We start from the raw sequence: 27,111 nt of genomic DNA, 5'->3' as shown, positions 1-27,111 counted from the left end.
ATGGAGTCTTTTGAAGGACCTAGTCGTGTTAGCAGGGCTAACTTATTAGAAGTCCCCACTGTAAATGATTTCTCTTCAGAGGACGAAGATGTTAAACCTGACATTAAGCTTCGTTTCTCTCCACTTCCCCGAAGGCGGAATTCTGCTTCTTCAGAGGAAGAAGAGGCATATACCCCCACCACCATTTCAAGAAAAGTTTCATTTGCTGATGCATTTGGGTTTGATCTTGTGTCTGTTAAAGAGTTTGATACCTGGGAAGTTCCAAATACAGGACAAAATGATGACATAGAAGATGAAGTTTTCCCTCAGGAGGAATATTTCTTTTCTCAAATGTTTACATTACCTGCTTCACAAGAAGAACTTTTGCAAAAAGTGCGAGAGCAGAAAGTATTGTTGGAGTCAATTGTGTTCCTGCCTGGGATTACCTGTATGAACGGCATTATACGAGTCCTCAACGTATCCTTTGAAAAAATGGTGTATGTTCGAATGACACTGAATAACTGGCTCAGTTATTATGATATCCTTGCAGAGTTCATGCCTAATTCTTGTGGCAGTGAAACTGATCAATTCTGCTTTAAGTTATCTTTGGTGCCTCCTTACCAGCGAGATGGAGCTAAGGTGGAGTTCTGTATACGCTACGAGACATCAGTTGGTACCTTCTGGGCAAACAACGAGGACAAAAATTACACACTGATTTGTCACAAAAAAGAAACTGTGCCCAAGGTGGATAATAAACCACACAAAGAGGTTACTGATAGATATCTTAAAGGCTGCTTAAAGACAACACAAAACAGGTGAGGTTGCACCTTAACTTTCTGTAATTTGCAATATAGCTGGCTAATTCTAACTAAGTGTGCTTGCTGGAGCTAATATTGCCCATGCTGTTTTCTTCTATTATTTTTTTTAATGATAAATTAGACCAAGACTTGTTTTCAGTAAAGCTCTTGCACGTATCAATAGTTTTCTGCAGACAGATTGGTCATGATCATAGTTTTAATATGTGGTATGCATGCCACTCATTTGAAAAGTAGTGTGAGGGTCTGTAAATGATGGGCTGTGTACCAATTTTGATCTCTGTAGGATATAAATTGAACTGACATCAGTGAGAGCTTTGCTGCAGACTGAGGTAGCTGTAGAGTTAAAACTGTTTGCATCCACTTCATTCGTAAATTGATAAAAATTTAAAATCAAAACAAATCTTGGGTTTTCACATGATTTATTTAATGGTTCATTCTCTGCATACAATTATTAAAACCAAAATGACACTGGTGGTTCAGGAAGCTGATAACTCAGAGAAAGATCCTACTGCAATTAGAATAGTCAGTACAAAGTTTTCTGCAAGTGGTTGGGCAATTCTGCAAGTTGTATATTAGGGTAATAATTCCTTTTTCCTGCCACTGGTTAACGTTTCTGTTTCACAAATGGTGAAATGAATAATGATTTATAAGGCAGAATTGGTAATATGTTAAAGAAGAAAGATATATAGAATTTATATATATTACGCACATTTAGGCAAGTACTATGTTGTAAGGAGGCAGTGGTTGACTTATAACTTAACCCCATGTAAAAGAAGACACTCAGGAATAGTAACTTTTGACTTCCTACTCTGTTTTTAACTTCTTTCTGTGAGCAAAAACAATGTTGCCTGTGAAAATATAATTCTCATCTGTTTGTTCACCAAATTTGTTATAAAACAGTTGGAGTTCTCCAGAATCAAATCTATATTTTACCTGCAGCATCTTTTGCAATACTTAGATCCCAGAACTGAATTCACCTTAAGTTTTTAGTTCCTATAGTCTTCCCAAGTAAGGCAGTGCTGTTTGATTTCCCTGGTGCTCTTCCACTAGACTGAACTGGAGGGGAGGGGAGAACAAAACTGTAGGAGTGGTGAGAGCTTAAGGAGAAGGGAGACAGCCAGGGCTTCCCCTGTGCAGAACCTCCCTTCCCAAAACCCAGACTCCATGTGCTGAGACCCACCCTCTACCAGCTCTACTTACATCTCAGCCCTGTGGGGAGAGCTGCGCAGTATGGCTTAGTGCCTGCATCGACACCATGGCGTAAGAGCAGCCCCGGGATTAAGCCAAGGCCCAATTCATAGCTCTCCTGGTAAGTATCCTCTGGGCCAGCTCTGGGGACACCACAATGATGCTTCTGTGGGGGAACATCCCTGTACACCAGAGCAGAGGGAACAATGCCTTTACTTGCTGTGTGGTCAGATCCTGACGTTTGTTCCTGGTTCTGTACGTCGTTTCTGTCCTTCAGGAAGTGTCACATGACCCATTCTGGGTAAATCAGATAGCCTGAGATTCCCTGCAGAAGAGCCAAGATATCAAATACCACAGGCATATGCACGCAGTGTGACTTCAGCCTGAGTTCAGGTAGCTCACATGGAGCAGATGATGGACACGGAGATCTGAGTCTTAATTTAGTGAGCCCTGGGCTTCCAGGTGCTTTCAGGACTGACCTGAAAATTTAGATAGAATTGCGCATCTAAGTTTGAATGACTTCTGAGAGTTTAATTCCCTGAAGTCTCCTGTGATATGCCTAGTGCTAGCACAAGTTGTAGAAGCATTTCCTCTGCGGGTTCCTCTTTTAAATGTATATGCTAAAGGTATTATATATGAGTCAGACAGAGAGGTATTTTAAAAAATGGGAAAGGAGCTAACATCTACTCCTTGACATAAAATTACCTTCTCTCTGGTCAAAGTGTAAAGATGTCTCTCTCCATATAAGGCTGCAGAGGAATGTATATATGTATAGACGTGTGTTTGTGTGTATGCATATATATGTGTATATACATATATGTGCATATATGCTTATATATACACATACACACATGTATATTTGCAATAGTAAAACCAGAGTGGTCAGATTCTTGTTTACATTAAGATCTGTTACACATTTTGTTAATTAATGTACCCTTTTGAGGTCCCCTTTAGTGACAGAAGGATGTAGAGACCTTACAGTAAATACAAAAATGAGCTGAAAGTATTTCTGGAATATGGTTTCAGTGGTCGCCAAGGCTTCTGAAAGACAGTTCTGGCAGACTGTAACCCAGGACCAATTTTATGCCACAGGGACTTCATTGACTTCACAGCAGTTACAGCTTTCACCAGTGTAAATGAGGTCAGTATCAGGGCCTTTCATTTCAAAAGAACTAAGATGCCAACCTCCATTGCTGACTTGTTTTTCAAAGTGTCTTTGTACATGTTGCCCCTTTGAGTGAGGAGGAACACCCTGAAGACATCTGCAAAAGTACCTCATTATTCTCCTTCAGACCTTCATTAAAACTCCTTTGCTTTGATGCCTAGAAAAAAGGACAAGAAAAACAAACCCCCCAAAACTGGCAAAGTAAGGCTGCTGATGTGCTATGACTCCTTCATATCATATTGAACAGTGCTGCCTGTTTCCCATCTCTCCTCCACCATCCCATCTCTCTCTCATCTCATTTTATGCTCAGATGATAAACTCTGCAGCATTTATATATGCTGTGCTGGATTTTTATAGAACATCTAGCAAAGTGGGGGTCTTGGACTGTAACTAGCTTGTCTTAGGAGCTGTAGCAATGCAAACAGATATAAATAGAAGTAATAATGGTTTTTACCTATGGTTCACACAATAAATACGCAGGTAAGGAATATTGCTATCCATGCCCATGAGCTGAACATCTTAAATGAAAGGTTTCTTTATAGCAATCTGAATAGAAGGATATTTTACATGACACTTATTTAGGCCCCTATTTCAAGTTTAGAAACCTGTTAACAATTTTTTTTTCATCTTCTCTCTGAGATATTTATACGTTCTCTTAAAACACGCAATTTACCTCTTCAGTTAAAAAATAATACTGTTAAAGAATTATGTTTTTTAAGCAGAGAGTCTGATCCACTCTAGGGCATACTTGTGTGGCTCATTAAATGTCATTAGTGAGGATTAGTTGCATTAGTTAAGTGAAAGGAATAATATGCACTTTCAGAGGAAGTTACTGAGGAAACGCTGTATGACTGTATCACGTTACTCTTAAGAATATGAGCCAGGACAAAGTTGTGTGAATGAGGGCAATGGTGTGGCTTCTGACACCGTTATTGAGAAATAAAATAAAAATTGATTTAACCCTCAAAATTTGCACCTTAAAAAAATGATAGTGAAAAGCAAAACTGCATGGAATAATTCATGATGAAAACTGTCTAGCTTTGGATATTCAGAACCACATGATTTAAAATCCTGCCTATTCATTCCATGTTTCATTTGCTTTTGCTTCTATGTTCAGGCATGAATAAATACTCTTCTCATAAAGTTTCATATAATATTTGCTTCTAATTATTTTTCTAAGATAAATTTATTTCCAATATAATTTTTAAAAATATTTGTGTCTTGAAAGGATTCATAGGCACAAAATATAGTTTGAAAAAATAACATTTGACTTAATTTATGTTTTAGTCTATCTGAAAGTGTGCATTTAACTCACGCATACTTGTAAACATACTCTGGGGAAAAAATTACTCCTAAAATTTTAAAGTTTTCACTGGAAAAGAGAGAGCTTCTGTCAGTAAACAGCCCGGATTTCTATCATAGATATACATCTATCTAAACACTCAGAAAAAGGTAAATTAATTGTGTCAGTTCCACTCTTTTTTTATTTGACTCTCATGCTTTTGGAACATGGATAGTGAGTCTAAACACAAACTTCTCCTCGTCCTTAGGTTTGGACCATATACATAATTTTGTTGTAGATTCCAGGCTCTTGCATTGGTCTGATCAGACGGGATTAGTTATATGTTGCATGAGGCAAACTTCTGTAGATCATGCTGCACAGTGCAGTGATATTGACCTGCAAACCATTTCCCCCTTCACTGGTGAGCCTGCGCCCCATTCCTGTGCTTGGTCCTGGTTTGTCATCTGTCAAGAGAGCAGCAGGAACAAGAGCACAAGGAAAATAGCTGATAAGCATGAGAATTTTACAAAAGAGTAAAATGTGTATTTGGACTCCTGTCCTCTGACAAGGAAGGGGAAGGCTATAGTATTTTTATCATAACTGTTAGAGCTATCCTCCCTCTTAGCAATCTGAGCCCACAAGTGTATCACTGAACTGCTTGCTGTTGCTCCTGTGCTTTTTTTCATAATGACAGATTGTATTTCTCTTTGAATGGTAGTGCATCAATTCACTTTCCTCTGTGATGCCACTTTAAAAAGAACACAAAATAGGACAATGTCTCATACAAGAGCTGCCCTATTTACAACACGCCATGAGAAGGAAGACATTAAAAATCCTGGGTCTGTGGGCTGCCAGTGCCAATTTCAGCAGCAGAAGTACTGAATGGTCTTAAAACAATTGCCAGTGAGAAAATTTCTGTTCATGAGTACTCTCCCATCTTCAGCTGCTGTCTCATCTCCTTTCTGATGGAAGACAAAGGAAGTATATTACTGAAGGTCCAGCCTGTCAGGACTGCACTGTGCTCAGTCAGTCTTCCCTGGGCAGATGGCAGACTAGTGCCTAGGTTGCCCCGAGAAATGCAGTTCTGCATCAGCTCCTCTTGGCCTTTCCCACAAACCCATGATGTGACTAAAAAAATCAAAGCTTTTGAGGAAGATATTTGGAAATAGATTCGCATGTGCTTTGCTGTGAGGAACAACTGTATTATTCCCAGCTGGTCTATTTAAAATATGGCATTTAAATTATGTTCCCTTTTAATCCTTGTTCTTTTGATTATTGCACATCATAATCGGAAAGGGAAAAGGAGACCAGAGAAGATGTTAAAACACACTTCTTTTTGTACTGCTATTTAATCTCAAGGTTGTTTCTGGCATCTCAAGTCACAAGTTACACCTTGATCAGCATACAGATATGGGATTTGACTAAAGTTTATTACTATTATTAGGAAGTGACTGCGGTCACTGTTTTTACCAGGAGAGCAGCTGCTAGAGAAGTTATCCATTCACAGGGAGCCAGCTAAAAGCAGCACTCCTCTCCTGTTCAGTCTGACCTAGTATTCCCAGCCCTTCTCCTGCCTCCTGGTCAGCGCCAGTCTTTGCCAGTTGTAGAAGTAGGTAGCACTGGCACCAAAATAAGACTTCTCCAGGTACTTGAAGACCGTGATTACTGGGGACATGGGATAATTATTTAAGGTGATCTAAAATATATTCTTCAGAAAAGTGGGTTAAAAGCAAGCTGTGGAACTGAGGCCAAGTATTAGGAATGCTTCTTAATAATGACTCTACAGTTTTCTTTTAAGGAAATTGCTGCAACCTTGCTCTCCAAAGTAATTTAAAATAAGCTAAGGTAAACCACTTGAAAAATGTTCTACAGGAAACAATTCTACTTGGCCAGGAACTATGCTCAGTGGTCTTTTTTTTCTGTCTAATCGTAGTATTTCAAAATCCAGGCATACTTACTGTTTGAACTATGGAATATATTAAGAACTGTAAAGATAGGTATCTAAGATAATGGCATAAGGCTTTGAATGCTATCACAGAAATGCCAAAGAAACAGTTATGTCGATGTTATGGATGAGAATGGCATGCGCAGAACAAATAGACACCTGCTAGCCATACTTGTGGTGTCCTAATTGGAGAATACTTGAAGACTGAAAATTGTCTCATTTTTGCTTTTGGTGATTGCGAACTATGCTGCTCATGTGCATCCATTTGTCGCACTGGAAATATTAAAAGAAGCTTCTAAACTTTTAAGTAACAACAAACTCAAATAGCACATTGCTTTACCAGCAATCTTAGTGTAGTATTTACTCCAGATCTTATCAGTGGTTTCTCATTCACTTCCATAATCTGCCTTAGAAACTGCTCTTACCAATGTTACAGAGCAGAAAATGGTGCTCTAATGTATGGGAAATACTGACTGCTATAAAACTTTTTCACTTGTTTGCATAAAACCATATAAACCTGATGCTTTGTAATCTACCATTTCTCAACTATATGATAAGTACTTGTAATTATACATGCATTGCTTGGCTTTACACTTGTAAGGTTTTTTTGCAGTTGCTACAATTTCATCAGCTTATTTAAATATGCCAATATTGTAACACTATTGCAACTGACTCTTGGAGCTCTTTAATACAGCAACTGCGCCATAAGTAATTAATAACATCAGGAGTCTCACTGAACTTTATAGAACCCTGCATGTGTAAAACTATCTTTGAATGCTAATATTTACAGGACCAGAGCTTATTTCTACGCTCTTTCAGATCACTGATTAAGGACCTTCAGACAAATAGAAATACATTGCTAAATTAACTCCCTTATTTCATTATTCAGTGACTCTTTTGTTTAGGGAGATATCTGTTTTGCAAATTGAACCAGGCTGGTAATGATAATTTCAATACTCTGTCTCCAGTCTACTCTTCAGGTATTGCAGTTCATAAATGTTCAGTTGGAAAAAAAAATGTTCTATTACATTCACCTTGACTTGGCTAAGTGTTAGTCTTGAAAAGATGTTTGAAGTCAGTGAAACACTAACTGAGAGCACTGGAGTCATATTTAATCAATGCATTCACTACCAGTGTCATTTGAGCTGTTTATTCTGATTATGAACTTTAAGCCATGATCCAGCCAAAGCACAGCAGCTCTGAAATTGAACCAATTGATTCAGCTACAGTGTAAGTCCAGAGAACCAATCAACCATTGTATTTGTAAGATAAAATGTGGATTATCTTCTCAGTTAAGAAAGGTAGAAAAAATGGTCCAAACAAATACTTTGCAAGTTAAATGGAGTCCCTGCCTTAGGGCAAAGGAAGAGATAAGACCTTTTAAACAAGTGGAAGCAAGTTAGAAGTGGTTATTTGATCCCTAGGCCTTCAGTGACACACAAGAAAATATTAGTTGATATGCCAAAACATAGTGGGGGGCTGGTTTACTGACTGTCTCTCTACTCTCCCGCTGATCTGTGGAACCAGCTGATAAACTGACACTAAACCCAAAGATTTATTAGTGTTGGTTACTAATAGTCCTAAAGAGCATTGAAGAGCACTGAGCTACACAACTGAATGTGAAATAGGCAGGTTGTTCTTACTTTGCACTTAGGTGCACCAAGTGGATTTGTATTTTCATTTTATTTTGATGCATAATTATTGTCTCTGCAAGGAAGTTTACGGCTGATGGATGATAAGCATAAGATGATCAAGCCTGGATCACTTCATGTTGTGATAGAGGGTTGGGGACTTTGTCAGTCTTTCTCTCTCCCCAGCTAGCCTAGTAAACCTGCACCAGTGTCTCCTAGATTATATTCCAGGTTTTCTGGATAGAAATGTTGATACCTATCACACAGCTGCCTTCTTGCTGTGTAGAAGTAAAACAGCATGTGAAAAAAGAAAAGGTTATAAAGTCTCTTTTTGTCGTGATAACACCTGGGAATCTTATCCTCTTGATATACTTACTGAATTTACAATTGCTTTCCAAGATTTAGATCATAGTTGTCCTCTCTCAGGAACGACTGGCTAAGGCTTTTTGTGGTCACCCATTCTGTTCTCCTTCCCAGGGGTGGTATCTGTATCTTAGTCTCACCTGACTGTCATCTATCTATCTACAGTCTCTCTAAGGCATCTGTCACCTTCTTGCATACGTGCCTCAGCATACTGCAGTCAGCCTCTAGGAAATTACTCTCTTCTGACATGCCAGTAGGGGACTGCTCCTTCTCTATTTTTGCCATGTGAGATCCAGGGAAAAACCAGGTGCCACATAGGCTAAGGTCTTTTTCCTCTTAGATGTATCCAAAATAGACAGAACTTGAGAGAGTGCAAGACCTGTTGATGGTACTTGCTTTTCTCTCCTTCCATCTTTTAAAACAGTGGGAGAAAGAAACAAGAGAAGAACAGACGGACTCTACCCCCAACTCCTTTCTACAACACCATTTTGATACTTGATCATGCCCCTTCCAGACTAAATAGCAACCTAAGAAGCATATCCTCTGACCTTAGGCCAAGACTAGCCCTGACTTACCTTTTCCTCTTTTTCAACAGCTTGGCTCTGAAGATAAGCACCCCAATAGTAAGGTTTGTATTACTAATTCACAAAGGAGCTGTCAATAAATGTTCTAATCCTGTTCAGGGGAATATTTCCTAAAGAAGTTCTCTGTTTCTTAAGTAGTTAGCCCATTCTGTTGAAGAATTTATGCAATTTTCTGAGCAATCTGTGTATATAACAGCGGCGTAACAAGACTTCTGAACGGATTTATTTTCAACATTGTTATGTGGATATTGCAATAAGGTGCAACAATCCTGACAGAGCTATAAAAGGATCTGAAAAAAGTTGCAAACTTCCAGTACATAGTGGCTGTAGCTTAATTTGAGGTATAACTGACTTACTATGCATGGGCTTTTTCTGCAGTCTTCATACCTGTAGTCATGATATTTGGGGATACACAAGGCTATATTAAAGGTTTGAGCCTAGCACCAAATTGGTGTTAGGCTCCTGGTTCAGACTGTATGCCACTAAAATCTTCAAATGGACAGATATACATGTATATTTTTAAAAAAAATTGTACGAATGTTTTCCCTTTAAAACTCAAGGTCTTTTTTAATGAGCTAGAAAATAAAGACTAATTTCTTGGGACTCTGTTTGCTTTGAGGCTATGATTATTCTCATCCCAAACCAGGCCAATGCATTTTGTTCTGTGCCACCTATGTCCCTGCTTCAATCATAAACTAAGACTGAAAAATGAAAATATTAGTAATTGGAAAATATAATCCCCTGGATAGCACCAATCCAATAATCTTAATAAAAATAGGTTTATTACAAACATTGCCTGAACCCTACTGGGAATTATCTTTTCAGAAAAAACAGTTAAATTCCCTTACAGCTGCTCTCTTGATCAGTTGTCCCCCTCGATACTATTAATCATCAGACTATATACTGCTTATTCTGAGCATCTTTTGCACTTCACTTTTCCAAACTTCCTTTCCAATTTCTCCTTGATTAGAAGCTACTGGCAGTGCTTTATTGTCCTTTTGCAGGCCCACCTTTTCTCCTCTTCTGGTGTCGGCCTCTTTTCTTAGGTGAGAAGGCCAAAACTAAGGGTTTTTCCTCAAGGTGGGGAAATGCCACAGAATAACATTTTCTTTCTCAGATTTCAGACATTTGAGGTTCTCTGTGCCTCTATTTTCATGCAGAATGCATGTGAAGGTTGTAGACTGATTTTTCTGATAATGCAGTCTTCTATTCACAGCATACTTTCAAAATGGCAGCTGCAGTGCAAGCCTCCATTGCCATGCCAGCGTGCAAATATCCTCACCTACCACTCTAATGACGAGCAGGTCACTCCGCCTCCTTGCCTCTATCCTCTGTGTCCTGACTATCAACAAGGGAGCTAATTAGTGTCAGTCCTGTTTGCTTGGTGACACCTATTTACTAAGAACCAGATTGAGCCTTCTTGAGCACTGCTGGTAGTTGAAGGTCATATAAGAAAATCAATCTTGCCTAGATTTGTAATAAGGGCTCTGATATTACCTACACCTTCATTCTAACAGGATCACTTGTAATGACGTAGTATTTTAAAATATTATTCAGTAACTTCTACTTGATGTTCACACAGCTATAAATTCATGGCTGTTGATTTTCTTTGCAGTTTTTGCTTTAATTTCTGAACCTTTTCCTGTGTGGTCTCAATCAGTCTGGAATCTAACAATGTAATTTAAATTATTGTTTTCTGCATGATTTAAATGAAATTATTTTTTCTATTGCGCTTTTAATTTTTAAATACCTCCTGAAAAAATGAAGCATATAAACAGAAGGCATACTGCCACACATGACATGTAATAACAACATCATTTTTTAGGCACATATAACATCTTCACAGAAGGGATTATTTGAAGCAGAAATACTCTTAGGTAGGAATGGGCCATATTTACAGGTAAAGCCACCTGACAAGTAGAAATTCAGGTGTGTGTGTGTGTGTTAGGAGCCTAGAACTGAGGAACAGTGCTTGCTGAGCTTCAGTCACCCTCTGCTTTGTTGTCAGCACAGAGAGCTCTTTACATTCTTGGTCTGTCTGTGATTTGTGCAGCTGTTGGTTTCTGCTGGACCTAAGGTCTCGTTCCCAGGACTCTATTGCAAGTTTTTGTAGGAGGCAGTTATTTCAGCCTAAGGACAGAGCCAGCTGCCTGGGCCCACAGTCCAGCCACTTCGCAAGCTCTGCTCCTCAACACCTCCCAGAACTTAAGCCCGGTATCATCAGTTTCCAACACAGCTGTGATGTCCCTACCTAGCATTAAGATCAGCTTCTCTTAACAGTATGTAAAAGCCTGAGAACGACTTAGAGCATTTCCCTGAAAGGTGGTACAGCTGAGTACTTAGTTTCCTTGCAACTTTCTTTCAAAGCCACTTCACTGCTCCCCCCCTCCCGCCCCCCCCTCCAGCCCCACTAATGGATTTGTTACTTCAGAGCTCTCACATGCTTCAGTGTTGACACAGGCTGCCTTTTGCTGGTTGCTGCCTTTGCTCTGCTGCTTACTTTGTCGCCTCCTCACAAACCCTGGAAAGACTTGCCCCAGTTCTGATTTTACATGCCCAGCACCTCTGTCTTCTTGGCCAGTTATAATTGTGTCCAGTTGTTTAGTGCTCTCCTTATGGTCTAATATCTGAATTTTATTTCACTGAGTTTTAATCCTATGTCCTATCTTAAAAAAGCAGAGGACCATTTAATCTTCTCATGCAGTAATGTCATTTTTCTTATATTTTCTTCATTATCTACCATAGTCTATTGCAACGTGTCTTCTTGACGGGTGCATGTCTTTTTTATGCACCCTGATTTTCATATGCTGCAAATTGGTTTGAATGATTGAAATTCTTTAGCAATCATAAAAAACCTTTTTCTGTATTTAGATGATTCCTAAGGAAAAAATGTATTCCCTTAATTTCTAGCAAATTCTTATCAATATCTTTATATACAAATTGTTATAAAGATAAGCTATTCTTATCTAATGGTTTCTAGGAGTTTAAGACTGTCTCAGCAGGAGTTGCTGAGGGATGAAACTTCTAATGATGATTTAAAGCAGTGAAGTGTGTAGGCTGAAACTGAAATAATTATTGCTGTAACCCTCTAAGCACTCTAAGTTCCTCAAGAGAAAATACTTTGTTCAGAACAGACCCTGAACAACAAAATGCTAAAAAAGTAAAATAATAAAATAAACCCAAACCCTTGGAGCAGGATGATAATTTAGAACCAGAATCAGTATAATGTGAGGATGTTCTCAACAACTGCTCACAAATGCATCAGACATCACAATTAAAAAGGAATAATTATGGCCCCATTCTAAAGTATGTAATATTCTATTCCATTCAATAAGCCATGAACACTTTAAAACCATCAGTGTAATCCACAAACCTATATTTACAACATTAAACTGGATGTTCTGCCTTTTCAATAACTGTCATCTCATCTCTATTATTTTCACCTCAGACTCTAATTGTTTCTTTTATAGGAGCTAACCTACCAGTGTCCTTGGCAGTACAGTTTATGGCTCATGCATTTACAGTAATTGTTTGGGCAATTTGCCACACAGTATAACAATCTTCACATCACAATCAGTTTTTATAATAAACAGCATTAGTTGTGAAAAATACAAGTGATGCATGATTCTTATGGTAGATAAAGGGCACGGAAGATGCCCTTTAGAAAAAGAAAGGAAAATGTTCAAGCCTTGAACTGCTTGAGAAAAATACTCATGTCACAGTAGAGCTAATTAATTTGATGGTACAAACAAGAGGGGGAAAGGGCCTCGCATTCATTAGTGTCAATTCCACATAAGAGCATAACTTTCATAAAAATAATACTCTGCCTTCATTTAGATAAAATGTGCAAGTAAACAAATCAGAAATAAGCACCAATTCCTGCAATAACAATTATTTTGATCCTTATTTTTATCAAAGCTCCTTCTCTTCTTTAGCCACAGGGAGCTCAAAGCCTGGCTAGGTACAACCTGCAGATAGACTTCTGGATGAGGCCAGATCCTACTGCCCACCAGCCTGACTGTCAGGCACTGCTGGGCACTGGAGCCTCTCTGAGTGGTATTCGTCTGGTCCTGGGAAACTGAGCACTTACTTAATGGCTTCTCTCCACAACACATAGATGGTTGCACATAAAGACGTCCCACTGGGTGTGGTTCTGCTGCAGACATTTTGTAGCCTGTCAGTTTTCAAATGCCCAGAAATAAGAGGTCAAGCATTGCTTGGTGAGGAGGCTGTATGATACACCTCCAGCAGGCACAGTCTCCCATGTTAGAAATTCTCCAGAGGAGAAAGACGGTATATGCCCTCTCATGTTGGTGCAAAGGCAGGTAATCCTCAGCTTCCTTGTCATCTCCACACCACCTTATGGACTTGGGCTTGTGCTGAGGCACAGTGAGGCAAGGCCCGAAGAAGCACAAAGGTGGCTTCAAGCCAAGGTTGTACCTCCCCTTCTTGAGCAAGGCTGTGAATTCTCTGCCAGTACCAGAGCTTGAGTCTAATATTTACAGGGTGCTGGAACCATGTGTGATAAGAAGTTGTGGAGTGGTTGTATTATAAGACTATGACTTCAACAGTTGATAACCCAGGCATCAATGTAAATCAATAGGAGACTTGTCCCTATAGTGCGTTTTGGACTGAACCTTATGGAGGCAAAGAATGAGTTTATATTACCTGTAAAATATTTAGTTCATATATTCAGTGAGGGAGATGGAATAGAATTAACTACAGAGACCCTATCACAAGAGAAGTCAAAGTCTGCACATTGGAGATCCACACACCAGGATCATTGGTGGCTTCCAAACCTCTTTCATGAGTCATCAGACAAAGAGAGAGAGGCTAGGACCTGATTTGGATCTAGAGCCCAGAGGGTGGGTGGGATATATCTTCAGTGGTAGTCTCACCATGATAACGAGACCAGAATCAAGCTTATGTTTTATTTGGTTTTGGTTTGGTTGTTTGTTTGTTTTTTTAGTAGTACCAACTTTTTTTCCCCTTCTTACATGTTCTTCTCTCCATGAATTGGTTTTGCTAATATTTTCTCCCCTGTCCCACTGGTATTTTAAGACCAGTATAAATAGAGCAATATTTTTAATGTAATTTTCCAGTAAGCCAACTGTTCAGGGAAGATTAATTTAGTAAAAAAACATGTTGAATTCTTACTCTACTGTGTCTTTAATAGAACTTTAAAATTCTGATTAGAACTTTATACAGTAGTCTTTCCTACTGCTTTCCAAAATTCCTTCTTCCTTAGAAATTTATTTTTGTTGTATGTTCATGGGTTTTGAATAACGCTGCATATGATACTATTGAAGTTCAGAATTACATGTGGAAAATCCTTTATTTAGTTTCTCATCAATATTCTTTTAACCCAACTCCTCCAAACATTTTACAGGATTTCTGCTTCCAGTGTGCATGCAAAATCTTTAAAATAATTTTGTTATTGCTTGGGTTTTCTTAAATAAATATAGCTATTTCCTCCTCTTCTTCCTTTAGATATGACATCTGCTGCTAATGATACAAAAATAACCGAAGAAAACCACCAGCCCTTCCCTCCCAATGTGCCCCTCCTCTCCCCAGCTCAGTGGGGTTACAGTTCTGTGCAGGATTTCCAGTTGGCTCCAGTGACTTTTCAAATCTGAGCATTTACGTGCACTAATTTACTTTTTGCTCTTCTGCTTCTCAGTAAAACATTGCTGACATATTTAACTACTTCTTTTCAAGGATCTTGTATGTTGTTTACATCCCAGTAGCATCATTCTTCAGCAAGGCTGGCTATTTTTGGCACTAGATCCAAAAGCACTAGTTGTATTGAAGGTTGCTGCTCTATTAGGCTCCTCTTAGGTTTAGAAACCTGACCTGAAATTAAAATAGAATTAGTGTTTGGTTAGCAATTTCAATCATCTTGCCAGCTCTTTTCATGAGGACATTTTGGCTTCACCTCAACTTCGGGGTAGAAGAGGATCATTTTGATTTTGAATCCACCTTGAAGTAAAAACCAGAAGCTTGAAAAATTCTGTGAGAGCCTAAGCATATCTGTTTTTTTAAATAAATTTGTATTGGAAACTTCTTTCCCTCTTAAATGTTTTTGCTAAATATTTGAGATATATATTCTTTAAATACTTTAATGTTCCCATACCTCTTTAAATTTCACACTAAACAATATATTCCCACATTTTCTGTTAAACATGAGATAATATAAAATTGTTCAGGTTGCATTAATTTCAAGAGTTTTATAGGTACATTTCCATCTTTCTATACTCTGCATTCCAACAATTTTAGTGTTTTCCTACATTTTGTATAATAAATATCTTGTGATTTAGGTATTAAGATCTAACATAAGTGGATATAATACAGAACAAAGTGAACAGTGCTGCAGGTTGTACAAACATACTGACACAACTTCTGCCAAATATTGGTGTGTGAATTAAAACCACAACAAGCTATAACAATCTCACCCATTATGAAGAGATTAGTTGCTCCTGGCTATAGTCCCAAACCTATTTAAGACAAGACCAAAGAACCTGCTGTTCCACAGTGAAATGTGTGCTCCTGAAAGCGTAACTCTCAGGGCATATAGCTGCATAGGAACATCTGAAGTAGGTCTGGCCGGACTGGTACTATGGGACCATGAAGTCTTATCCCTTGGTAAATGTGTTACATAATCCCGTTCACAAAAATATATCCATTTTTCCTCACCAAGACCTTTTCAGTTTCTTGCACCTGGTACTTGCACAGAAAAATGACAGGATATAGTTTTCCAACGTTTACAGATCTTCTTTTAAGTTTCCACAATAAATGTTTTTGTGAACTCATTCTATTAATATATTAGCAGAGTCTTGCTGCTTAGTATCTTTTCTGTCCTCTCAGTATTTACCCCTCTGCTATTAATAGAGGGCATTTATTTCTCCTCTCAGACTATTTTGCTAGGCTGAGAATAGAAATCATTTATCTCCTTGGTTAATATAGATTTTTCATCCTGCCAGTCTTTGTGTAGTCCTCTTCTGCACCTGTTCTAGTTTGAATTAATCTTTCTTGAACATAATATAAAAATGTTCCAGACTAGTTCTTACTAGTTCCTGGTGCCATGACATGAATATTTCTTGGAAATCTTTCATTACTGGGAATACCTTCTCTGCCACATTACTGGAGAACTGTTTGCCTTATTGCCATGGCCATCTCACATCAATGCCTTGGAAATGTTTTCTGCCAAAAACAAACTCAGATTTTTCTTGTTCACCTGTTTCTTCCAATTTCTGAGCCCTCATTTTGTGGCAGAAACTCTTTTTAGTCCCTAAATGTATAACCTGGCACTTCATAATTTTGAATTTCATCCCTTATCTATTATTCTGATCCTCCAGGCCACCCATTTCTTTCAATCCTCCTCTGCTTTGGTGGTGTCTCCCAACTTCCTATCTGCTGCGGATTTAATTTAACTTTGACTTTTTGTGCCTTGGTCTTTAATAACATGACTGAGTAAGTCTGATTACACAACCGGTCCTTTCCAATTCCTCTGTGATGTCTGTCAGCTCCGTGCAGCCCAGCTCGTGGGGCCCCACTCGGCACCAAGCCCCTCTCCCACCACCCAGCTCTTGTACTCATCTCCCTCTTCTCCAATTTAATTAATAAATTTCCCAGGTGGCTGCACAACAAATGCTTTAATGAAGTCCAGATAGATTAGATAACTGATTTTTAGACAAGGGAAATATAGTAATCTTATCAAAGACAAATAGTATGAAGTGATTCTGGCGTTTTTATGCCATTTTCCATTTGTCTGTATTTATTCTTTCATTTAAGTTTTGTTCTAAATCTGTTGTGAAAACTTTTTGAAGTCACCTGGGCCTTGGTTGCCCTGACACTACTCTTCTTTTTCCTAGATATAGCTAGTACTTTTCCTACTCTTCTGATACTGTTACAGTAGTATCAGTTCCAATTTGATAGATTTGAATAACAAAGATTTTAAACCAATGTGTGATTTCCTCTGCTCAGTCTCTATTTTGGGTTGGAGATTATCTGCTCCTCTTAATTAGAGCATATTTAAACACCAAGTTCTGCTCCCAGACTGCATGAAATAATATGATTTTCTAAATCTCTGTTCCTAACAGTTATGCCCTGTAAGATCTCTGTTCCTATAAGATTCTGCCCCACTCCTAGCACTGTGGTAGAAAAGTTTAGAAGTCTTCTGACTGTGAGGTTATACATAGATTATCTGAAATATTTATCAAACCTCACTTCTAGAAAAAATCCCTATTTAATTAAAAAAAAAATCTTGACATGTCTTACTTTATCCCTGCCCTTTCTGCAGTCAAAGGAATATTGTTTATTGGGTAATTAATTTGTTTTTCTCATCACATTGTCTATCTACTCCACATCTTTAGGGTTCACGTTTAAAATTTTTTTTTCTTTTTGGGATGCCAGTTCCACATAAATTTTGGACTTCTGAACACTTTTGCATAATGTCCATCAAATTTTCAGTCCTCTCAGTCCTACTAACTAGTCTCTGAACTTCCCATTTGTTCTTTCTAAGTGCAAAAGTACCGTGATGACCTGTTTTCATTCCTGCTTTCTTTTTATCACTCAGTCCAAGTGAATGATAATTCCATCAAGAATGAATCATATAAGCATAAGGTGGGTTTTTTTAAGCTCATAGAAATTCCTAAATTCATGATGCATTTTATGAAGATGTGTCCCATGCAGCTGAACAAGAAAAAACAACTGGGCTTCTGCAGGTATACAGCTACTTATGCTGGATAGAAACTGCAATGGCTGATATAATTGATTTTTCTAGCTCTCGTTGTCAGAATGCCTGGATCATTTACTTAGAAGTAAACATTTTTAAAAATTTTTTGTCTCTCACTACACAAAGTAGACACATTTAGACCTCCCAGCACAACAGTGAGATAACTGATTTACAAAACAAAAGCTTAATTAATATTATAATTAAAAAATCTGGTCATGGAATTCTGATAGTGAGCTAGGAACTTTTCAGAGAAATATGGAGAAAAAACTTTGAGTCAGAAACCTTACCAACTAGACAAACACCCTCTAATTGACACTGTTTGATGAAGGGGGTAATTTTTATTGGCTTTTGGAAAGTGTCTCAGTCTTTAGGGTGTATATGTAAGTTTGAAATTGTTCTGTAGTTGTATGCACCTGTAGTCTCAGCATCTTTGTATCACTTACGTTAAACTAGTGCTGTTAAATGACTATTTGTTTATGGTCCTCATGATCCTCAAATACCGCAGTATCAATATCCTCAATTTAGGTTAATTTTAGATTTCCCACTAGAATATTATATGATGACAGATATTTCTGATGTAGAAGTAAAATTACGAAAACAGCTGTTACGCTGACTTTCCCTGCGCTCGGCTATTTGCAGGACAGGTGTGCACAAATAATGGGCTATAAACCATCAATCTTTATAAAATTCAGTGCAACATGCAAGAAGTTATGTTACAAGCCCTGCAGTGTGGATCCAGGCTGTGAGGCTGTATTATCATCACTATTTATTACCTGTGTTGCAGTTGTGAAAAGAAACTTGTGGACTAGGGCTCCAGATGCTGCCAGAACAAGAATTAAGGACAAATTCAACTCTCATCACAACAAAAGTAAAACTGAGGTGCTCAAGTCATACACTGTGTGTTACAGCTCCAGCCACTAAAACTCAGTAGCTATGTTCCAGTTTGAATTTAGAGTTACAAGATGAGATTCATTCAGCTAATTTCAGTTATCTAAAACGTATGGTTCCAGCCTAAGGTAGTCACTGTAGGTTCCCGTTACGGTCAGTCTCTTCCAGAGGCAAAGAAGCTCCTTTGAAGGATATGTCACTCCATCTCACTCATGGTGTCCATGACAGAGGGAAAGAATCTCCCTTCGGAATTGTTAATCTCTCATTGCTGATGATAGGGGTGATGTATGTGACTGCCTGAGACCAGGTGCTTAGAAAACTAAAGCTAGATAAGGTAGACCCCATTCTGGCACATGCCCATAAGCATCCATCTTGAAGTAGTTTTATACTTGCTCATTTAAAGGTTGAAGAAATAGGTGCTCCTTCTTTGCATCCTTTTTCAAAAACTATGTCTGTATTTTACACTGAAAAGTTGGTAATCCAAACCAAAAATAATCGCTGGATGTGGAACACAAGGAACAAGACACAGAATCCAGTTTCTCTTTTCTCCAAGGAATGTAGAGTAAGCTAAAGAGTGAGAGTCCTGTTTTTACATCCAACTTCAAGAGCAGTAGGGAAATCTGCCCTTCGGTTTCTCCTAAAACAGTCTGCATCCTGATAATTCGGGTACTTTTTGGATGTGTGTGCAGTGTGGTTTTTCATCTCATCAGGGTGTGATATAAGCTGAAAGTGCCACTGCATCTTGGATGCCAGCTCTGGCTGCCAATTGGCTGTTATGTTAGATATGGGCATTAACATCTCCCCTTCTTCTGGGAATGCTTCTTGACAGAAAAAAAACTGTGTCAAACTCCATTCCTTTAAGATGAGGCCCCTTCTAGCATCAAAGGATGCTATTCCTGCTTCCTGAGACTTGCATCCACATGGCTGAAAGCTGCAGGTAGCCAGTTAGATTCAAAGAAAAGCTTTGAGACACTCTTTTTTTCCCCCCACTGGATAGCAGTAGAGGGTTTCCTGCTGTGCCCATGTGGTTTTGGGGTCGTTATTTTGGGTTGACTGACTCCGTTCAGTGTTATACCTGTCTTGGCTCCTAATTCAGGGCTTTTGCAGACACCCTATTAGAACCTAAATGCTCTAATGCATTTGTCTCACAGTAAAGCCCCAACCTACACAGTGTCTAGTCTCATGGAAGAAGGTAGGTGAAAAAGATGCAAAAGGGCAGAAGAAAGTTGGGAACAAGATGTAACCCTAGGACAAGCATTTGAACAGTAAAATAAAAAAGCATAATGATGTATAAATAATAAGCAGTAATGATTTACCTTAAAAGCACCACAGACTACTGAAAATAAAGGCTCTGCCAGCCTTTTCATGATGAACTGCAGATTATAGCAACTGATGGCAGGGGAAAGTACAACTCAGTGTGAGTAGGGAAGTGAGAAACGTTCAGAGGCTAAGCATGGACCTGAATTCAAGAGTGACATGACATTCAGATGGATAGCAAGAATATTCAGCATTATTGCAATTAATGGTGAAAAAGAGCTGTTGAGAGAGCATTGAATCTTGTGCTTCAAGGACAGCTTCTAACAACAAAAAGCCAACAAGAAATTTAATAGAGTAGTGCAAATCACTCCAAGTATTTTCCTACAAAAACTTTATATCTTCCCCTGAAGTATCTGATGGTGGCCAGCATCAGAGATTAGATGCTAGACTGGCAGGATCTTCTGTCTTCTTTAGTCTGGCAGTCCCTATAAAGGCTGGATTTTAAAAAGTTGGTGACAGACAATGTCTAGGTTCTTTTAACAGCGTATAAATTTAGCATCCTCCTTCTGAATTAAGCATTTAGGTGGCAGAGTTAATGTTACATCAATTCAAATGAAAGACGCTAGGAGAAAATAGAAGGGGAAAAGATTAATATTTGAAAATTAGAAAGTAATTTTCTGTAACAGAGGTGGACGACTGGTTGAAAAATGCATAAATTAAGACCTACAGAAAAAAAAATTGCTCCTCATAGAGAAGTCATTAGGAGTGGTATAATAATTTACATTTTACATAAGTGACATTCTTTTTATATTTTTTTTTCCCGTTTCCACTAAAGGTTACATTCCTATAAGCATGCAATTCAAACTGCTATCACTTTGCATTGGTATTGATGAGGTCTGTAGGCACTGAGCATCTCTCTGTAGGTGTTTGTCATGTTGGACCTGGCCTTTGTTTTCACAGCCAGCAAAGCAACAGCAAAAATTGCACTGGCTGCAGGGAAGCAGGATTTGTTCCTGCCAGCCAGGCATAGCTTAGCAACAGGATTTATACTGTATACATGCAGGGAGAATCTTTTGATTTATTTCAGGTAACAAAGATGTCTTTTTCCAGTGATCTCTGTATACATAGAAATATTTGAAAAATATGAACAAGAGAGAGGCCTGGTCTCCTGAACACATATATCCTTCCAGACCCTTGTCTGACCCCAAAGTTACGCTTTTCTGTCACTGACCCATCTAATCACCTTTGTGCTGCTTTCTCAGAAAAGGCCTGGGAAAACCAATCAGCTTTGCAATTTAATCTGAAGGTCAACACATTTTCATTTTCTAAGCCGATTCTTTCTTTGGCTGAGACTTAATATCAGGTCATTCAAAAAAAGCTACATTTTGTAAAGCTGTTTTTTACAGAATTTCAAACATTGTTCAAAATTTTGTGTAATTAACTTACAGTCTTTATATCTGAGTCTAAAATGTATTAGAACTATATTTTTCAGAATAACACAGGAAGTTTCTTTTTGTTTAACAGCAAAGAAGAAATATTGGCAACATCTGATGATGACACATGGAATAATTCAAGGACTTCAGGTACAACATCAAGTTTAATTAGTTCTTCCTTACTGCACATGTTAATTAAAAAATAATGTAACAAACAACCTCATGGAAATTATTCAAGTATGTTTTTGTTAACTCTTCAGACACAAACATCCCAGAGATTGTTTATTCACAAGCCGAAGACAAAGACACCAAACCAGTTAATGAAAATATAAAAGATAAAAATGCAGAATACAACCCAAGTGATCATGAAGATGATGAAAAAGAATTAGAGTTGCTGGTAAGTGTTATACTATTATATCTACAGTATTAAATGATTTGAATCCATTTATGCTTCAAAGCTGGTGAAATGCCCCCTTTTAACAGAGCTGACTGATGTACTAATTTACAAATGTAAAGCCTTGGTCTGTACTTTCATTGAATCTCTAACTGATTCAACAATAGAAGGTGCTTTGATTTCAGTATAGTGCATCAACTTTTTCTGGTCTTAAATTAATGACTTATCCCTTTTACTTCTTTACCAGAGGCTCTAAATGACAGTTTGAATGAATTAGAATAGTAGCATTTAAAAAATCTCCCCTCCTAGTCTCTAAGATGGAAATATTCTTAAATAAATGCTCTGTATTCGGTAAAATTGTATTTATGGCACTGTTTGCTTTTGGGGTTTTTCAAACGATAAGTATGTAACATGCTACATGAGCAAAACAAATATATATTTATATTAGCAGATTTTTCTTCATCAGTATTTTTAATAATAAATTTTACACTCAGTAAACATTCAATCTATTTGGATTTGTGTGTGTGCATGTATGTGTGGTTTGGCTTGCATTTTTCAGTATGAAAGAAAAAATGGCAATAAATGAGACACGTACAGCAATCTATTATTCTCAGTGTCTGTTCTCAGCTCATATCATTTGGGTGCATAGATTCATAATCATAGATTATAATAGCTTCACCTGTGAAAATGTGAATGCTGAATCAGACAGGAGAGGAAGATGAAAACCATTTTTTTTTTTCTTATTGATAGAGAAAGAATAAGTTCCCCTTATTTGAATATAAATTTTTCTTGTCTTTTACTTAAAAAAAGTTGAAAATTGTTGCCTATTGTTGGACCTTTCACTGCCTGAAAGTCAACATCTTCTTTTTTTTTGGTGAAACATAAAAAGGAGGACCTTTAAAATCCCTTGTTGTTCTCAGTTCACCCTGTTACAAACAGCAGGATCAAATTTAACCGTTTGTTTATCAATTGCCAGGATTGTCCATACAATAAATGAAGAGGGAGCTATAATTTAGATGTTAATTTGCACTATGCGCTCTTTAATGAATTAAACAATGAAGGCTTATAATAGATGGAAATACAACCAAATCTTTGAAATGCACAGGCATTGGCTCACAAGACAGCTGTGCAGTTGACAAGTAACATGAGCCTTATGTGAGAAGAAGGGGAAATCGTAAGATTTGCATATAATTATTGAGATCATGCAAATGTCAGTTATGAGGAGGGGAAAAAAACACAGGCATCTCACTGTTAAATCCTGACAGTTGGCATCACCGAAGAACTCAAATACACTTGAGCACTGGTTGGCAGAGGGTCATTAAAACAGAATTTGCAGAGACATTAGCTCCCTCACTTTTCTTTGAGTGACGTTTTACTATTAATAGTTTGCAGAGGCTTTGCAGAAAACATATTAATAAGAGAAACTGTAATGGTTGTATCTACAGCAAGTGCAAATGCATAAAGGGGTGCCCAAGAACCTAGCCTCTAATTGATCAGCTAGTGCTATCAGTGTGACTATGCTAAAGTGAGAAGAGAGTGCAATGACAAGCAGGTATAGCTGAATAATACGATATGATATTTGGGAGCTAGGAGGGAGAGTGATTAGTTTCTGGCCTTTTACTTCGCTAATCTAATTTCCAACTCATGTCTTACCAGATTGTCTAAAACCAGGCTGGTTTGAAGCCTGTAAAATGGTCCCTGAGAGAAATGAAGCACAGATAATCCTTACAGTATTTGTCAGTGTGAAATGTGTCTTTGTTTTACTGGACAATACCGTACATTACCAGGCTTTGATGTACTGTATCAGTGTCCTCATTTAAACACCAATCCTCCTCCCTTGCCTCACGCCTTCCTCTCTTCAAACCTAGAACTGGATGTATAGAGAATGAATTAGCCTCCCTTTAAGGGAATATTCTCTTCAGATTTAATTTGTGTAAAATGCACTAGCGGCTTACTGAACTCATGAATAAAGAGAGAGGGTTCTGAATGCTGTTTTATTTCCTGCTTTTTTCAGCATCACCATAAAGCTCATTACCTATGTTTAAAAATACATACAATGCAAATTTTGCAAATGGTTTGGAACATGTTTCCATAGAAGCTTTGTTTCTGAAAACAAAACTTTTCATTAAAAAATTCTTCTTCCTTCATTTGGCATATTTTTGCAAATTGCTTTTTGATCATTCTTTTCTATCCTATTGTTTCAGCTAAATCAGCACTTCACAGGAGCTAGAGATACCTCTTCCAGAGATGAAAGGAATTTATACAAAACAGAACCAGTTAATTTTACAAGTGAAACTGAAAGATTGGAGAAAAAGCTAACCTGTATAGAAGGAAGCAGTGACTTGCACCCTGTGCCTATGAGTTCCTCATGTGAAAACACTTCTCAAGAGATAAAAGGAAAATTAAAAGATAAAGTTAAGTATTCCCTAAGAGATTATAATAATCAGCCATCAGGGAAGGAAGTCACTGCTGGCTCAGTAAACAGCAGTGAGAGGTCTTTGGAACATACTTTGGAACATACAAGTGAAAGCCTTTTGTTGGGAAAATATTTTCCTGGGACAAAGCAGAATGAGGCTATCGATATCACAGCTACTGTCTCAAGCCGACAAGGAGAGATCCACACAGATATTTCAGAAGGTGAAACAGATAGCATCTTGGGAACTAAGATGATGGAGAGGTTATTCATCAGTGAGGATACTGCTGATACCTCTAAAGGGGCCTGTGAGGTGAGACCAGAATCCATTTCTCCAGAGCATGATGAATCCATGCAATTAAGCGCATGCATAGCAGGGACACTGGATGGCAATGCTAATCCAGCTCCAGAGCACCAGGCACCACAAATGTCTCACCAAACTCTGGATTCATTGTTGTCAGATGCTGACAAAAATGAAGGAAAAATCAAGATGATTGAAAGCAAAGTTCAGGTACATTTAAGAGGAGATTTATATGCCGACACTTTTGCACATGCTGATGTCTCAATAGATTCCACAAAAAGCCAATATAGGCAAAAAAATGGAGTTGGTGAAATGTCAGGAAAGAACTATAACACTGATGCAGGGAAGGAGAAGAAAGTCATCGAAGTAGCCGACTTAGCACTAATCGGTGAGGAGGAAGCACCCAAGCCTTTGAAGTCACATAGAAAACACGCCACCAAAGCATTGAACACAACGCCTCTGTCAGCTGAAGACAACAAACAGTCACCCAGGCCTGCACAGGCAGATCCCCCGGCATCCTCTCTGGGGGATGAAAGGAGAGCTGAAGACACTCGGGAACACAGAGTATTCACAAGGTTAAAAGACAGAGGAAAGTCAGACAACACAAATAAAGGAAGACTGATAGGAAAGGAAAATGAAGCAAACCCCATGGAGCAGAGGTGGCAGGAAACAGGTAGCGAGGTTCGGTGGGGAGCGAGGGGGAACATAGGGCCTTGGAGTACATCTTCCACAAAGGAGTTGTTTATTTGCCAGGAGGCAGAGAGTTGTGAAAAGTCTTCTGTCTCCGGGCAGGGTATTGCAGAGGAAGCAAAAGCAGGTACAGCTTATATAATTAAAACAACATCAGAAAGTGCTTCAGAAAAAATGTCTGCCAGTGAAAAAGCAGTAATTGCTAAGCTACCTCAAGAGACTGCAGTAAGTGACAGGCCCACAGAGGAAAAGGAAACAGCGTTTGATACACATGAAGGGAGAAATGATGGTTCACATTATGCTCTTTGTCAACTCAACACAGTGGGTGTATTATATGACACTGAATTTGAAAAGGAATCAGTTTTAGGTATTTATAATGCATGCGTACATGAAACACTGCAAGGAGAAACGATGTCTGTATGCAATAGAAGGGAAAAATGTGACAAAGCACAACCAGACATCGGCAATATTCTACCTGTAGGAGAAGCACTGAAGGCTTCTGCTACAGGAAAGAAAGAGGATTTGCAGCAGGGTTTATATTCAGAAGTATCTAAATGTCCCTCCCTGAGCACCCAGAAGCATCTATACAGTGAGGAAGCAGAAGAGCTCTATAGGGAAGAAAGCTGTGTTGGTACGCTTTCCTATTTACATGCTAAAGCTGAAACAAAAATGCCACCTTCTGGTACAAATGCTGTGCCCAGTTACCATTACAAAAGCTCTTCAGTGGCATCTTCTGAAGGGTCCACTGTGGCAGGAAATATGGAGCATCTGTATAGACACTTTGAATTCAAAGTCATTGACAAGGTTGCTGCTGAGTCAGGGTATGATTTAAACCTACCAAATGAAATGACATGTTTTAATAAAAACCTCTCTCCTGAAGCTGAAAAAAAAGAAGTACCTTCCACTTCAGACATAGCAATTTCTAGAGAAGGAAGAGGAAGGAATATAGATCAATGTTTCCATCAAGCAGAGTTCAAACAAGAGAAGTCACTGAGGCCAGAGGTTTTAATTAGTAAGCCTACTGAAGAAGCTGGAGGGACAGGCTCTCAATCTGACCATTTAATAACTGAGGGGAAAACACTAAAGTGGCTTGATGACTCACAAAAGGAAAGCCAACACACTTCTGATTCTACAGGTATTTCTAACCAGAAGAGTGAAGCACATAAGTTACCTAATGAATCTCCAGGTTTAAAACATATTGCTTGCAAAATCTTGTATTTCTTCATCTTTCTTCTATTTGCTGCAACACTCTACCACTACGATTTGATGGTTTGTCTTGCACTCTATCTATTCTCTTTATATTGGCTATATTGTGAAGGAGGAAGAAACGAGGAGTCTGTCAAGAAGGAATAACACTGTTTGATTGTCAACTGTGCTCAAGATCCATAGTCCAACCCCTCCAAAGCATCTTCACTGTTAAGGAGCTTTTTCATTGTTAGAACCAAAGCAAATTTTCCACTGAAGCATCTTTTTTAAAAGATTACATATGAAGTTGAGCCTTCATACAAGTAATTATACTATATAGGACCATTATGTTTGGATCATTAAATACCTATATGAATATGAGTTCTGAAGCACATCAAGTTAAAATGAAGTACAGCTGTTGCTCCTTCTCAGGATACAAAGAAGCAATGCTTCATATCTCTTTAGTACTTAAAAAACCCACCATTTTCTTGCATTAATTTCTTTTGCAGTAGAGCTTCATATTTTTCTGGGAGTTTTTGTCTAAGATTTCATTTCAGTACATAACAACACAAGGAACAATATAAAAACTCAGTATTTTGGCACTGGCATTGCAGTTGATAATCTGCTAGTGTAATTAGCCAATGCTCTAAGAAATATGACACCCATTGATAGGTTAATATTTTTTTCCAAATTTTCATTTCATTGTTTTGACTTAGAGCTCCAGTGGTACCCCTGTTTGAAAATGTAAGGCTTTGACTTCAGTAACATCATGTAACTTTCAGGATGTAACTGCGTAGCAGAATAGATGTGCTGTTTCCACCCTGAAAAGATTGAAGGCCACAGCCACAGGCTTCTTACCAT

General features: G+C 38.2%; 1 protein-coding gene across 1 annotated transcript; it reads left to right on the top strand.

Moving 5' to 3' along the window:
• Positions 1 to 26,488, top strand: PPP1R3A (protein phosphatase 1 regulatory subunit 3A). The gene is made up of 4 exons (XM_074901556.1): positions 1 to 794; positions 21,359 to 21,417; positions 21,528 to 21,664; positions 23,866 to 26,488. Exons 1-4 carry the CDS (start codon positions 1 to 3, stop codon positions 26,416 to 26,418), a joined length of 3,543 nt encoding a protein of 1,180 aa, XP_074757657.1. The 3' UTR covers positions 26,419 to 26,488.
• The last annotated feature ends 623 nt before the right edge of the window (positions 26,489 to 27,111 follow it).

This window comes from Athene noctua, chromosome 3 (genome assembly GCF_965140245.1).
Source record: "Athene noctua chromosome 3, bAthNoc1.hap1.1, whole genome shotgun sequence".
NCBI classification, from domain to species: domain Eukaryota; kingdom Metazoa; phylum Chordata; class Aves; order Strigiformes; family Strigidae; genus Athene; species Athene noctua.
The sequence above is the reverse complement of the archived record's forward strand: the minus strand, read 5'-3'. Positions and strand labels throughout refer to the sequence as shown.